General features: G+C 36.7%; 6 protein-coding genes across 10 annotated transcripts in view; 3 read left to right on the top strand and 3 right to left on the bottom strand.

The window, feature by feature from the left end:
• On the bottom strand, positions 1,526-3,066 carry LOC104705427. The gene is made up of 4 exons (XM_010421433.1): positions 2,709-3,066; positions 2,268-2,390; positions 2,106-2,176; positions 1,526-2,011 (listed from the first exon to the last, which is right to left on the bottom strand). Exons 1-4 carry the CDS (start codon positions 2,952-2,954, stop codon positions 1,753-1,755), a joined length of 699 nt encoding a protein of 232 aa, XP_010419735.1. The 5' UTR covers positions 2,955-3,066; the 3' UTR covers positions 1,526-1,752.
• On the bottom strand, positions 3,303-6,694 carry LOC104705428 (probable glycosyltransferase At3g07620). Of its 3 annotated transcripts, none has more exons than XM_010421434.2 (5): positions 5,903-6,694; positions 5,253-5,759; positions 5,034-5,164; positions 4,296-4,650; positions 3,303-4,064 (listed from the first exon to the last, which is right to left on the bottom strand). In XM_010421434.2, the coding sequence occupies exons 2-5, from the start codon at positions 5,751-5,753 to the stop codon at positions 3,411-3,413; spliced, it is 1,641 nt and encodes a 546-aa protein (XP_010419736.1). In that variant the 5' UTR covers positions 5,754-5,759; positions 5,903-6,694; the 3' UTR covers positions 3,303-3,410. The 3 variants fall into 3 exon arrangements, with proteins under 3 accessions (XP_010419736.1, XP_019083830.1, XP_010419737.1); XM_019228285.1 differs by having other exon boundaries at positions 5,253-5,802; XM_010421435.2 differs by having other exon boundaries at positions 5,253-6,694.
• On the bottom strand, positions 6,787-7,989 carry LOC104705429 (mitogen-activated protein kinase kinase kinase 1-like). The gene is made up of 2 exons (XM_010421436.1): positions 7,485-7,989; positions 6,787-7,258 (listed from the first exon to the last, which is right to left on the bottom strand). The coding sequence occupies exons 1-2, from the start codon at positions 7,944-7,946 to the stop codon at positions 6,899-6,901; spliced, it is 822 nt and encodes a 273-aa protein (XP_010419738.1). The 5' UTR covers positions 7,947-7,989; the 3' UTR covers positions 6,787-6,898.
• LOC104705431 lies at positions 8,297-9,781 on the top strand. 2 transcript variants are annotated; one of them, XM_010421438.2, is made up of 3 exons: positions 8,297-8,512; positions 8,630-8,748; positions 9,435-9,781. In XM_010421438.2, the coding sequence occupies exons 1-3, from the start codon at positions 8,382-8,384 to the stop codon at positions 9,458-9,460; spliced, it is 276 nt and encodes a 91-aa protein (XP_010419740.1). In that variant the 5' UTR covers positions 8,297-8,381; the 3' UTR covers positions 9,461-9,781. The 2 variants fall into 2 exon arrangements, with proteins under 2 accessions (XP_010419740.1, XP_010419739.1); XM_010421437.2 differs by having other exon boundaries at positions 8,298-8,512; positions 8,630-8,813.
• On the top strand, positions 9,960-12,002 carry LOC104705432 (thioredoxin-related transmembrane protein 2-like). Its single transcript, XM_010421439.2, has 9 exons — positions 9,960-10,214; positions 10,318-10,374; positions 10,476-10,545; positions 10,625-10,666; positions 10,759-10,832; positions 11,076-11,146; positions 11,236-11,321; positions 11,423-11,529; positions 11,631-12,002. Exons 1-9 carry the CDS (start codon positions 10,023-10,025, stop codon positions 11,691-11,693), a joined length of 762 nt encoding a protein of 253 aa, XP_010419741.1. The 5' UTR covers positions 9,960-10,022; the 3' UTR covers positions 11,694-12,002.
• Positions 13,201-14,552, top strand: part of LOC104705433 (caffeoylshikimate esterase) — a 2,489-nt gene continuing 1,137 nt past the window's right edge. Inside the window, exons 1-5 of one of the 2 annotated variants that reach the window (XM_010421442.1) lie at positions 13,201-13,691; positions 13,794-13,832; positions 13,938-14,008; positions 14,105-14,169; positions 14,280-14,369. In XM_010421442.1, the coding sequence (XP_010419744.1) occupies positions 13,282-13,691; positions 13,794-13,832; positions 13,938-14,008; positions 14,105-14,169; positions 14,280-14,369 (675 nt within the window). In that variant the 5' untranslated portion in view covers positions 13,201-13,281. The remainder of the gene's footprint in view (positions 13,692-13,793; positions 13,833-13,937; positions 14,009-14,104; positions 14,170-14,279; positions 14,370-14,552) is intronic. The other variant, XM_010421440.1, reaches the window with a different exon arrangement.

Here is a 14,552-nt window from a genome sequence, read left to right on the forward strand (position 1 = left end):
TATAAATTTACATAATTATTAATTTATGATATTATTGGAACCATATTTTATAAGGAGATTTCGAAAAAATTATTATCTTATTATCTTATCGAATATTGTTAATTTTTACACTGGTCCGACTTGGGACCAGCAAAATTTATTAATTTATAATGTTTATTAATTTATAGAGTATTAATTTAATAAGGTTTTACTGTACGTATATATTTACATATTAGTATGATAAGAAAGTCGTATTGGGATTGACAATGTATGCGTAATAGTGTGATTGGTACTATTTATTTTAAGATTGTTGATAGATCAGTGTGACCACTCTAGAGAATTCATTTATTTTCCGTTAGAAAATCATTAAATAGGATTAGACCTTTCAATGTATTAGATCATTCTTCTTCACTTACCTTTTCCTAATGGCTATCACAGCCATAAATAACTGTATGAAAAAAGTTAAAATGATGAAAAGTTAGAAACAATTAAGATTGTGTAAGAGACGGACAAAACATACAAAGAAAACATGATTCTGACTGAAAAACTACATCAAACATCAACAGTCAAAATTCACCATCACCATTTATTATTTGCCCACTTCTATTTTTTTTTTCTTTCTACTCCAAATTGTTTGGCAAGGAGAAAAAAAACATCATTATTGAAAGAAGATATTCAGGGCAATTGAAGAAGGTATTGACAATTGATTTGAGTGCCTGACTATTTGACAGCTTCAGTCCTGCTACTTGTTTGTCACATGCAATTGCTTGCTTGGTTCATGATATAGCCACTCAGTGACTTTGATCAGTATGTTCCAAACGGGTATATTTTTAGAGGCACAAAAACCTTCTGCATGTTTTTGGTATAGATAATATTTCCCGACCGTGTCACTAGAGTTGTTTTAAGTTGTAAAGATAGAATTATTTAATGAACATGTTTGGAGATTATTATGGTTGTTTTTGTTAAAAATTTCGATCTGAAATTAACTATATATATATATATATATATATATCAAATATTAGCACAATCAATAGTGAGAAAACATGAGATCAAATAGCGAAATTTTATTAACTTTTTAAATATATTTGTTATCAGATTTTTCCCGGTTCGAAACATGCAACCTGAGTTCACTGAAGACTGGATGCACTAGAAAAGTGTTCAAGGATTTTGAAGATAGCATGAGCAACATTGAATATAGACTATGTAATCTTATATCTTGAGATATTGTTTCATGAAATCAAATCATCAAGGATATTGGCTGAAAAAAACTATATACACAAATTGTTATCTCTCTTCATAAGCCAACAGTCAAAGCGAAATGTGAGGCTGGCTCACTTTGATACACATGCCATCTTTAACAGATTACAATGTTAGAGAATACGATGATGGTCATGACGAGACCGCCGTTGCCAAGAACTTTATCTAATGTTGGCCAATGGTCATGGAGTCTCAAAAGTCTTTCTAAATTGTATTAGTCCGATTAGACAAAATTTCTTGTAAAGAATTGAGTTACGTACGCATTCAAAGTAAAACAGTTTCAGCAGTGTTAGGTTAAGATATTACTAAAATTGTGTTTCATGATTCTTTGCTTTTACACCAACAACATCTACACATCTCAATGGTACATTGACAAGGACCTTACAGGCTACAACAACGATCTCTGATCACTTATTCGATGAACGCTAAGATATAACTTAAGGTTCTTGATCTGATCTGCTATTGGACATGTTTACCTAAGTGAACGAAACAGAGCTTTTTAAAAATTTGTATGGTTTACACTTTCCTTCTCTTGTGGCTTAGGATGAAATCATCATCATCATCGTCGTCATCATCAACGACTTTCTTTTTCTTTCTCGGATCTAAACCGCTGTTCTTGGTGGACGCAGATGTTCTTTGAGAACTCTCCGCTTTGCTAGTAAACGTTGGTGCAGGTTTAGTCGGTGTCCCCATCCGAATTTGCTTCATCTTCCTCTGCTTTTTCTCAAAGGCTCGCTTCGCCTTATCCGGAGACAACATACCATGTTCCATTAGCCTGTTTCAACACATTTAAGACCATACTATATGCTATAATGAAGCCAATAACAATGTATTATAAAGTTCCATCATAAAGACTTGTTGTTTCTCACCAGAACTCAGCCATTTCGCTCCCTGGTATTTGTTTCGACAAGGATTCATAAAATATCCTCAAGGGCTCTCTCTGCAAATACAAAAAGACAGAGAAACCAATTAAGAACCAAGAATATGAAAGATATTAGTAAAGCATTCATTAGAGATGTTACTCTTATAACCTCTTCGGGAATATCAAATTTTTGTCCGGGTAATGAATAAACCTTCTTCTCTCTTTTGGCTTTCCCTCTGGCTGCTGCAGCAGATGTTGTTGCTGTGTTTTTTACAGGTATTTTGGGCTTTGCCTTCACAAAAGTTTTTTGCAATATTAATATCTTACAAGTCCGACCTAGAAACAACAATAATCGAAATATCACGTCATGAATGCTGAATTCATGATAAAAGAGTTCTCCTTATAATTCCATCGTCAATTAATAAGTTCCATCTACCACTAATCCGAATCAACCAATAACTGATATCTAGCAATGGCCAGCCTTTAAACCCAGAGATCGGCTTTAATCCTTAAGAGTAATCAAAGCTATAAAGAAATTTTAGAGAACCCACCAAATCAGAAAAAAAAAATAACTTTTTAAAACAGAGAGACTTTTTTCCCGATGTAATACCTGTGTTTTCGCCGCGACGGTGGAAACAGAGACTTTTTCCCGATTTGATACCTGTGGTTTCGCAGTGACGGTGGAAACAGAGGATCTGGGTTTATTATCCGACATGATCGGTCTGCTACTGGTAGAGGTCGTAGCGATCTTCTTCTTGTCCTTAATAGACGGATCGATCTTGACTCTGGATGAAAGAGAAGAAGATCCATCGCGTGGCTCGCTCTTAGCTGAACTTGGTCTTCCCTGTGTCGCCATGAATATAGCTCAGATTTAGCTCAGCTACTTTTTTTTTTTGTTTTTTCTGCTCGAAAGAAGAATCCGACAACGATTCCTAGAAAAGTGATGCAATCTTCCGATTAAGTCTTGCCGCTTTCCCTTAGTTTATGTAATGAAACGGTAAAAAAAAAAACTGAATAGTTTTAACGGTAATTTAAAATTTTTACACACTCGCCCAAAAACGAAAGAAAAATTCTGCTAATTTATAATAATATTTTCATAATTTCGTTAAAATTAAATATTTCAGTTAAAAAAAATCATTAACTTAAAAATGTATATTTTATTTTAATTTCCTTTTTATCTATGTTTGTATAATCATGTCTTGGCTAATAAAAATCAGTAATCTACAATCTTAATTTGATGTAGTTAAATAACAGAGAGAGTAAGTAAATTGATGTAACAATCCAACCGATAATCCTGGTTAAAAACATATGGCTAAAACGTCTGAAAAACCCGGTTATACCAAACCGAATGAAGAATCATATGAAATAAATCGTACCGAACCGGTTCACCATCATGCCACATGAAATGTTTTTGGACCTTCGACACCCTCTTCTGCATCTCCACGTATCTCCTCACCGGGATCGATATAAGAATCTTCCTCAGATTAGGAATCTCCTTCTCCGGCACAAATACAGCGAAAGATTCCCAGTTCAGAATCTCAAGAAACGGTGGCACAAAGTTATCAGAGATAATCACCGGAACGCAGCCGTAAAGAATCGACTCCACCACTCTAGGGCTATTCACCTCGTAACCTTTAGCACAAACGCAGAACTTGCTTCGTTTCATGTACCGGATGTACGATTTGTGATCGACCCGGTTAAATATTTTCATATCTGGTTCGGGTCTTGAAGACCAATGGTTAAGCAAGATGGGTCTGACGTAACCGTGTAGGTTTCCGGCGAAGAAGGCGAGGATGGTTCGCTTGGAAGGACGGTTTCCTCCAATTTTTCCGTTTGGGTTTTGTGACGAAGAGACTTTTGTTTCCGGCAAAGAGACGTCTTTTCCGACTACGAAGTCTACTCCGACATCAGCGTTACAGAGTGATCTAATGCAGTTCATGTATGGCCCTCTAGTCTCAGCTGGAGCCTATATATTATAACAAATATTAACTTACATTAATATATATTTCTTTAAAACGCCAATTTATATTTTCTTTTTGCTTTTAAAAATGTATTTCCATTTTTTTGTTAAAAAAATATAAATGTACTATTTAAAAGTTTAAACATAAATGTACATTATTCTAGCTAGCTAGCTTGTAAAAAGGAAACTTAAATAATGCAAAAAAAAAAAAGATCAGGGTTTCGAAGAGCATCATACCCAATCATGGCAAGCGGTGAAGAAATGATCAGAGCCGTGAGTTCTATTCCAGAAAGGGTAGTTGGAAGAGATAAGATCGATGTAGTTCCTAAGATATTTAACAAGATTTCTACGACTATGAGAATCATGAACGTAAAGTTTCTGTTGAAGTATTCTGGAACTGAAAGGCAAGTAGAATAGATGAGCTTTGGTGGGATCTTTCGTCAAGAATCTATGGCTACTCTCCATTAGTTTCATAAACCATCCTTCTGATGCGTAAATCCCTTCCATCATTGCCTCTGGCTGATGGAAGATTGGTCTGTCCCCTTCCGCGTAGACGTACACTTTCAGAGTCTGTTCCATTAGCTCATAGCTCCTACAAGAGATCGATCATTGATATATAAACCTTTTTTTTTCTTCAACAGCATGCATATATTATTTGGTCTTAAATTCTGATTGAGCAAAGACCAACGACACTAAGTCAATAAATTGTTCTAAACGTATCGATTTATGTGTGGTTGTTTATCGTAGTAGTTCAATACTACTATTTTGTTTACATTAAGAAACACAAATTCATATTTTTAATAAAAGATTATATTAAATGCACAGTAACCAAGATTAAAAAAACACTAAACTACTGTTGTGTTCTCCATTGTTAATAAAACATACATAAATTTAAAATCAAACGTTGACACAAGAAATTAGGCCTTTACTACCCATATAATTAATATTTGCTTAGATTTGTTAAACGCTAAAAACCTTTTGAAAATGGATAGGTTATGGTAGAGAGGCGCATAAAGGGTATCACCCTTCTTGACCAAAGCTGCTTTTTTAATCTCGTCTCTTGCAGTTTTAAGCTCTTCGTCCACTTTTGATCCCCAAAGAGGTGCCTATGAACATGAAAAAGTAGAAAAACAGGTAATGAACGAGTTATGAGTAATAAGAAATTTGGAACTTACGGTAAAATTATTTGCATACAAGTGAATTTTTTGGATCATTATGCCGCTTCCACATCATATTGTTCATCTGAGTTATTGATATGACAACTAAAGGTGGCTTTTTGGTGTTCCTCTGCTCATGTTTCTTGCGGATTCTAGGGATTTTGGGTTGAAGAGAATGCAGAGAACTAGTGGTGGTTTCATTGCCTTTACTTTGCCGAGAAGATTCTGTTTTGGGAGAATCATTCAAAAACTTGTGCTCAAAACTCTTCAAGACTTCCCTTGTGCTATTATTTGGTTTGAATCCATACGATGCTTCTTCTTGAGATGCAAGAAACGTTTCATTTTCAGCACTTTTGGTGGTGTTATTGGAATCTCTGAACTTATAAACGTTTCCGTTTCCAGGTGAAACAATAGATAATGGAGCGAGCTCGAAATACTGAAGGCCTAAAACGAAGGCAACAACCAGAACCATGAGAAGAACAACTCGAGAACATGTTTCTCCTCGGCCTAGAAACCGCAAACCCCGAATTTGATCCATCACAACCTGAAAAGGAGCTCAGATTTCTATTGAACTAAACGGATCTCTCCTGAAAACAATATTACTTTTGTCTAATTGACTAATACATCAACTGTAACTAATTGACTAATTTATGAAGATTGTTCCAGAAACAGAACTTGATCACTTACATGGACATCAGAAAAGAGCTTGTTGACATATAGAACTCTCGGATCAGAGAGGTTCTTTGAAGTTTCTTGGAGTGATCATCATCAACAGAACTAGACAAAAAAATAACCAGCAAAGAGACAACAAGACAAGGCAATCGATGACTTTTAATTTTGTACAATCAAAAGTCTTGACTAATTAAGTATACCAGACAAAACAATGTTTTGGATTGACAAGCCAACAAGGTATGATAATAACTTTTCTCATATTTCAGAAGATACCTCCTTAATTATCTATGTTTGGTCAATTATGGCCCATAGTTTTCTTTTCCAAAAGCTGCCTCTGTTTTGTTTTTTTCTACTACATTATTATTCAACATGTAAACCACAGCTACTAAAAATATCACCTAGTCAGTTTTCCTACACAAAGTACTACAGCATACTTACTTATTTTTAGTAGTTGACTTGATTAATAGTATATACTATTTCTAGAACTTAATATCTTACACAATCCAAGAAAATGAATAAGAGGGCTCTCAAAACAATGAGCTTATATACTATTTGAAGTTTGAATTTCAGTGTCAGCGTTTGCCTCCCGCACCTCTGCTCTACAACGTGATCCCAAGCATTGGAAGTTGCAAATCTCTGTATTTTCCCCAAGAGAAAATTAAATCCTCAGAATCATTTGTTATCTACCATTGGTTAAAGTCCTCAAAATTAAATCCACAGAAGTTGCTAAAATTTTGCACTACACGCAAAAGTAACAAATTTTTACTACATCAACTAAAGTACCTAACCGTTCTCCCTCAACGTGCCAAAATTTGTATGGTTTTTTACTGATATATTGCGAGGGCGAAACCATACTAATTGGTTATCTCAATATATAATCATTGAACATATATGTAAAAAACAATAAATCTTATATATGCAATTAAGACCTACAATATTTGTTGTTGTTAAATGTACAGTATTTTGTTTGAAATGATAATAAGAATCACAATAATCAATCCTTCAACGTCCTCAACATGGCCGTTGGCTCGTGCCAACACCATCCTTCTCCTCTTCATCAACGTAAGGGGCAAGATTCAAGTAACAATTACCTTGGCAGTTGTCGTAACTACCACCAACATTAGGACTCTTACTAGAACTATTGGCTCGCCACCGTGCACGGCATACAACACAGATGCCCGGCCGCCGTCCACGACTCCTCCTCCATGCCAGCATGCATTCTTCATGTACCTTGTTCTTGCAGACTCTGCACTTGACCACCGTGAGTTCCTTCTCCTCGCCTTCACCATTTTCGCCGTTTACACTTTTAATTCCGTTAATATCGTCTAGACATATTGGACATGTTGCTGGCTCTTCGTCCACCTCATTTTCCTATTCAATATATCAAATGATATATTTACAAAAATATATTTACACATTGATTATTTAGGATAAGAAAAACGTAACCACTAATTATATACATGTAAAAGATTTAGATATTCACATTTTCTTTTAGAAATATTTGTATTTAAACGACGTGGTTAGATTTTAATTAAACAAAATGTTTAATGAATTTCCATACGATGGCAAGTGTATATCAGGGTAAAAAAAGTCTTACCATTTTACTGGTGGATGAGGATGAGTTAGTAGTATTGCCAGGTTGAGAAGCGGCGGCTGAGAAAAGCTGAAGAAACCGTTGCTGGAGGTGGAAACTGGCGAGGCAATCAGGCCGTGTCGGTGCTGAGAGCAGGCGGGAGAGGAGACATGGACGGAGTCTCCGTTGCCTTAGACACTTATCATCGAGAGGAAGCCCCAGAACTCGTATCAAAACAAACAAGATGTGTTTGCACGGCTTCTGACGGTCGGGACAAGTACAAGTCGGTGTAGCCGTTAGCGTCACCGTGTAAACGTTACACGTCGCACCGAGAACATGAAAAGTTCCGCCATTTGGACGGTTAAGGAGACGGATCCGGTGACGGAGAGCTCGAAGTATCCTATCTGCCACCGGTTGAGCCAAGAAATACCGTTGGTCTCGGTTACTTACGTACGGAGATAATTGATTCGATCCGACAGATTCCATTTGATTTTTAAGAATTCCGTTACAACAGTTGGAGATTATGCAATATGCGATATATGTATATTTATGTTGTGTAAATATAGTTACAGTTAACTTATACACGTCATGTATTTTTTTGGTGAAGATTCTTTGTATGAAACGATGGCACACGTGTGGAATAACGGCGACGTGTAGGAGATCACAAAATACGGCGTTACACGGAAGGCAAAGTCCACCAACCTCATAATATTCGCGATCCAATTAAATTAATTTAAGACGTCGTGTTGTTTTTAAGAAGTACTGTGGGACAGCATGACATTTAATTTTCAATGACTTTTATGGGAAACGTCGTCGTTTTGGGGTTAAACCTCGTAAAAACCCAATCCTATTTCTTGCTCGGAGTGTTAAAACCTAGAAATCAAAATCTCAGCTTCAGATTCGTTTCGTTAGCCGGCAAAAATGGCTTCTCGATGTCGATCTTTGTCTAAACCAGCGTTTTCTATGTTTAGATCTGCAATGAACAAGCCATCGGTTCGACCCAAATCGGCTTCATCGTTTCTCGGCGTCCCTCCTTCTCCTGGACTTTCGAGGTAAATCAACCGATTGATTGATTTGATTTGTTTTTTTTTTGTCCCAAATGTGAGTTGTGGATTCGTATTCGTGTATTTTGTTAAAGGTTTGTTTTTTTTTTTGTTGACTTTGGATAGGCCGATAGGTCAGCTGGGATCACTTCAATCGTTGCTTCCATTGTATAGTGCGGTGGCTTCAGCTAGATTGACTTCGTGCCTCGGTATCGATTCACAGAATTCTAGGTCATTAGCTCAGGGTATGCTCTGCAGTGCGAATCCAGGAGTTTGATATTCTTCCAAATGTTTTGTGTTTAGTATATCTGTAAGCAACCTTTTTTTTTTTGTTTTTTACTCTTCGAACTTACATGTTGTCTACTCTTGGTATCAAAATTAGAGCTTTGATTCTCCTAGTTCTCGTTCCATCCTCCCTATATGACTAGGATCTGTAGCAGTTTATAACCGAACGACTTTGTAGATTGCTTTTGTTGGATAGCTCTGTGCAACTTTGATACCCATCTTTTCAAAAATGAGTGTTGACATTGAATTCAGAGAATTCTCACAGATCTCAAAATTTTCGCTCTTTCGAACTTGTCCTGCTTCACATTGGTTTTGATCCTGCTTTGCTATTTCCTTTCACATTGTGCAGTTTCATTAGGACTATTGCAGTTTTCAGAGTTTTTGTTTAGTGTACTATTAGTGTTTACAGGGACATAGATTCGTTGGTCACATAAACATAAATAGGTTCTTGCTTTTGAAAGAATTGTTTTTGCATAAGAATCTTGTATTGGCTTAAAGATGAGAAAGATGCCATTTTGGTGCTGCTCTTTCTTCATCTTCTCTTTTCTGAACTTTTGGTAGTAGTATTATTGATTGAAGAAGACAACTGAAACATATATGTTTTGATGGCACATATGCTAATCTATGTCTCTCATGAATCTTGCAGAGCTTGGCCTAAGCGTGCCTCGATAATGAGACCAGACTCGAAGAAAAATGGATTTGTTTTAGATGAGATTCTCCGCATTTTTGCTTTTGCTGGTCTAATTCAGTTCACTCAGATCAGTTCTCTGTTTTATGGGTGATAAAATACTCTCTTTCTTTTGTTAAATCCAATCAAGCAAGACAATGTCTTTTGGAACTTCTATGTTGTTCAACACATCAAGATTGAACAATAATAGTCTCTTGAGTCTTGTCTTGTCTTTGCCATTGGTTAAGCCATGGTTTTGCTATATTATTGACTTGATTGTGCTGTTATTTAAAATTTCATTTAGAATGTGAGAAAATTGAGCCACGCATGAGAGATGCTCTTAAGTCATACCACCCTCAAAACTATGTATGTAGTGTGATAAAACGCCTTGCCGTTTCTTACAATGCCCAAACATTATGTTGTATATAAACGCCTTGCCGTTTTCTACAATATAAAACGACATGACGTCTACTGTATATTCAAACAATAATAATACCTTTTTTAGAGACTCTCAGCAAGTTTGCAGCTCTTCGACACGAAGAAGAGAGCAAAAAAAAAAAAACAAAAATGGAGAAGAAGCGTGAAGGAGTAATGGAAGCAATGAGTCGGATCGTATCAGATCCTTACTATTTCCTCCATTTCATGGCCTTCTTCTCTTACCTTCCGATTCGTAGCTCCGCCGCACCCTACACTTCGCATCGACTCTTCGACAGAGAAATCCAAGCGTTTCTAGCGTTCCTTATGTTTTCCGCTATCAAGGTCTGTGTTCTTCTTCTTCTTCTGTATATCAAGCGAACTTTGCTAAAGTCTCTTTACTTCTTCACTTCTTACTTCATTGATTTGTGCAAAATTCGTTTTGTAGATGGTGAGAGAGGAAACATGGGAAGCTTTCGTTGCCGATAGTTTACTCTACGCTAAGGTTAACAACACTCTCGCCCGATTTCAGATTCCGAAATTGTTACTCACTTTTGAAGATTCATGTGAAATCTGCTGATACACATTTGATTTACTCCTTCCCAGATCTTTCTCATAGCTGTGTCGTTGATTATGGATTATCGAGTGGCGATCTGGTTTAGTGTCATCTTTTCAGGTGAGCTCAATTTCAATCTGTTAATAGATCTAACACGATTGAGTCTTTCTAAGTTTGATTTGAATGTTTCCTTTTGCAGTGATATATCTATTAGCTCAACAGCCAGCATTTAGTAAATTAGGTATGGGGAAGATTCTTCAAGTTATTTGCTTTTCTGTGAAATTTTGGGAACCAAAAGTTGTATTTTTTGAAAAATTCTTAAACGATTTGCAGGAACTGCGAAGAAGCTAACACCTATGCAGTTGGAGGATTTGCTATCAGATGGGAGCACAACGAAATACTGGTTGGTACGTTGCAACTACTGGCTTTTTATCTTCTACTTACTTGTTAATGTTGTTGCTCTTTCCGAATCAGTGAGGTTATGATTAAAGGTATGCCTTTCATACCTTTAATCAATACATTAAGAAACAGAACTGATCTGCAACATCTAGTAAAACAATGTAATGAAACTGAACGTTTGGGGCAAAAGGGGTTTCTGTTGTAGGCTTGTTGCTACTTTTGAGATGATGTGCCTTTCACACCTTTTGCAGATAGAATTCTTTGCATGTAGTTCATCTAAGTGTGTTCGTTCAAGCCGATGCTTTCCTGAGCTCTCCATCACGTAAGCTTTGTGTACTAATTAAGAAAACACCCCAGTTTCACTGTTAGTCGTAAGAGACACACTCACTCACTCTTCTTCCATTTCTTCAGGTACTCGAATAATCTTTTGTCTTTCGGAACTGTTGATCTTGGACTTTTCCCTAATACTGCAGCGCAGTTTGGAATATCTCTTGCCGGTAATAATTCTTCACTAACTCATTTATTTGCACAAACCCAAAAACACATCTAGAGTCTCTGTTTGTGGAAGCAGCTGATCATATTGTGTAACACATATTAGGTGGAATGTCTCAGCTTCCAACATACATATTGTTCGAAAAGGGTGTCGAAGTCTCTCGGTTCCCAGACTTTTATGTTGATGCTGCACCTTCTTTACCCATAACCAAGGTTTACATGCTTTGACACAATTGGCAAGAAATCAGTTTTTATAATGGCTGCATTGATTCTCTTAAGGCTTTAATGAAATCCCTTATTGCTGATGTTTGCAGAAACTTCTATGTCAACATTTTGAGCTGGATCGGCTTCTACTTGACTACATAAACGGATCATAGTCGGAGAAAACGGGTAATCGATATACAACTCTCTGGCTTTCTCTTGCAAGAGCAGTATGAACAACACACGTCACCACAACCATCAGACTATTTCATTCGTTTGTTTGTTCTCTTAAAATGGGCATTTTTTGGTGAGGCTCGCGGGAGAAAACGACAGTATTATACTTTAGTGCTATAGAGAGATAGAAAGATTTTGTTGAAATCTTACGGCTTGAAATTTCAACGAAGTGTTCTTGAATATGATGGTAATGAAATATCAGTTTCTGACTTTTACTTAGTGCTAATCGTATTCATGACTTTTGAGGCTTATTGGCACTCGTACGTCTCTTATTGTCTTATTGTGTTATTTTCATGTGCTTTACTACAACCCATTATCCTACTTCCTAGGCTATATCCATGTGTCGATGTGTGGACTAGAAAATTACCATCTAATGAGAAAAAAAAAAATTGAACACACAGAAATTTGAAGAAAAATCAACTTAATTAGAAAGTATACTCGACCTACCAATTCAGAAATATGGATTATATAACGGGTTGTAAATTTTGTTTATACTCTTTATTAACGAAAGTAAAATTAGTTGTAAATACGATGAACATGTTTTGGTAAAAAAATAAAAGAGTCGATGGTATATGTATAATTTTAATTTATTGTACTTACCTAAAAGGTTGGATTGTGGCATCGTGCGGCGACTACTTCCCAAGTATCGTGTGTTTCATATCTTTACCTGCCATTTATTTGTTCGCAAACATTCCAAAACTAAATATGTAATGAAAGCAACAACTCCTTATGGGGATCCCAATAAGTATGTGAAATGTGATACTAATAAAGAGGCATCGTTATCTTTAAAAGACGTGTGATTAACAGTTGGATGAACAAGAAAATGAATCACTTGGTGAGGATGATGCCTAGTGGCAACGTCTGGTCAACATGTTCCAAAATCCTACTTAATCCATTAAATTAAATGATTTGATTTATCTCCTGTGACTCAGCTTGCTTCTCACTTTCTCGTGTGTATAGTTTTATTTACATATATATAAAGTATATAATATATACACGATCATATGATTATAATAATAAATCAATAAGAATGTGTCAAATTGAACATATTAGGCATACAAATTCAATGTAACGAAATAAAAGGATATAATATCAATTTTAATATAGCGAAAAAAAAAAAAACAATAATCAGTTTCTCAAAACGCGGTTTTTAAAGCCAAGTCGCGCGAGTCAATTAATTAAATGTCGTATAACCCGTAACGGACCATTTATATCGTTTCTATCCAACTCATCAACGGTTCTTGACCGAACCCTCGCGGAAACACCGTATCAGCACCGTCCAAATCTCTGACTTTGACCGCTCAACAACATTACTACATATCTCGTTAGTTCAACAACAAATCAAATACAGACACGTAGTCACTCCCACGATACTCCGCCGCTGTATCAGATTAAAAAGTTATTCACCTCTTTATAAATTGAGTCCCCACCCTTTGCCCCTAATTTTTCTGACATTTTTCTCTGTTACACGCTTTCCTTCTTTTTCCATTTTTATTATTTTTACGATTTGTGAATTTTTTTTGTCCGGCGATGGCGTCAACGTCGGGGGAAATGGAGCAATTGACATCAGGAGCGAGCAATCGGATAATTTTTATATTGAGAACGCTAAGGAAGTGTCTCGTCTTCGTTCTCTCTCTCGTTCTTTCTCTTCTCCTCGTTCTCCGTCTCCGTCCTCGTCGCCGTGTCTCGCCTCTTTCAACGCCGGAAGAGGAGGAGGAGGAAGGAGAGGAGGCTGATCCTGCTCCTTCGAGAAGATGGAGACGGAAGATGGCTTGGAAGCTGGAGGAGGAAGACACGGCTAGACGTCGTTCGTTAGCGGAAGGCGTTGAGATGGTCGGAGATGGAGAGATCTCTTGTCGTTGGAACAGCTCTTTGTTTTACGGCCGTCGTGGTAACGCTTTGTTCTCTCGGTCTTGGTTGCCTCTCTCCGGCGAACTTAGGTAATTAGCCTTGCATGCACAAAATTAGAATTCTCCGGTTAAGTTCTTCTTCTGGTACCGATTTTGACTTTTGAATTTTGAAATTTGTATTTGTGTTTTCAGAGGGATTTTGATTATTATCCATGGATTGAATGAACACAGGTGAAAAAATATATACTTTTTTTTTTCAATTTTAGTTCGTTTTATTAAATCTCTGTTCTTCGATCAATGAATCTCTCATTCTGTGAATTTTCTTAAAATGTGCAGTGGAAGATATTCTCAATTCGCTAAGCAGCTAAACTCTAGTCATTTAGGTGTATACGCTATGGACTGGATTGGTATGGACACGAGCTTGTTCTGTTTCTTTTTTTTCATTTTCATATTTTGTTCTGAAACTGTGGGTCTGAACAGGTCGCCATATGTTACTTTATTAGGTCACGGTGGGAGTGATGGTTTGCATGGCTATGTTCCTTCTCTTGATTATGTTGTTGCCGACACCGTAAGTTCACACATTCTTACAGACATTAGTTGTTTTTTTTTTTGGCTTTTTGGTTATGAAACTAGAGAAATGTTCCATCTTGATTTGGTGTCTTGATTTGAATTCTATAGGAAGCTTTCTTGGAAAAGATTAGGTCTGAGAATCCGGGGGTACCGTGTTTCCTCTTTGGTCACTCTACTGGTGGAGCTGTGGTTTTGAAGGTACTTTAATTTCGTACCTTTGAAGCTCTCTTCAAGATTTTGTATTGTTTACAGTGTCCTGACTTTAAGGGTTTACCTTGTGTTAACATAGGCAGCTTCATCTCCCTCTATTGAAGATATGTTAGCTGGCATTGTCCTGACATCGCCTGCACTTCGTGTCAAACCCGCTCATCCCATTGTCGG

The sequence above is a fragment of the Camelina sativa genome, chromosome 8, assembly GCF_000633955.1.
Source record: "Camelina sativa cultivar DH55 chromosome 8, Cs, whole genome shotgun sequence".
Classification (NCBI taxonomy): Eukaryota; Viridiplantae; Streptophyta; class Magnoliopsida; order Brassicales; family Brassicaceae; genus Camelina; species Camelina sativa.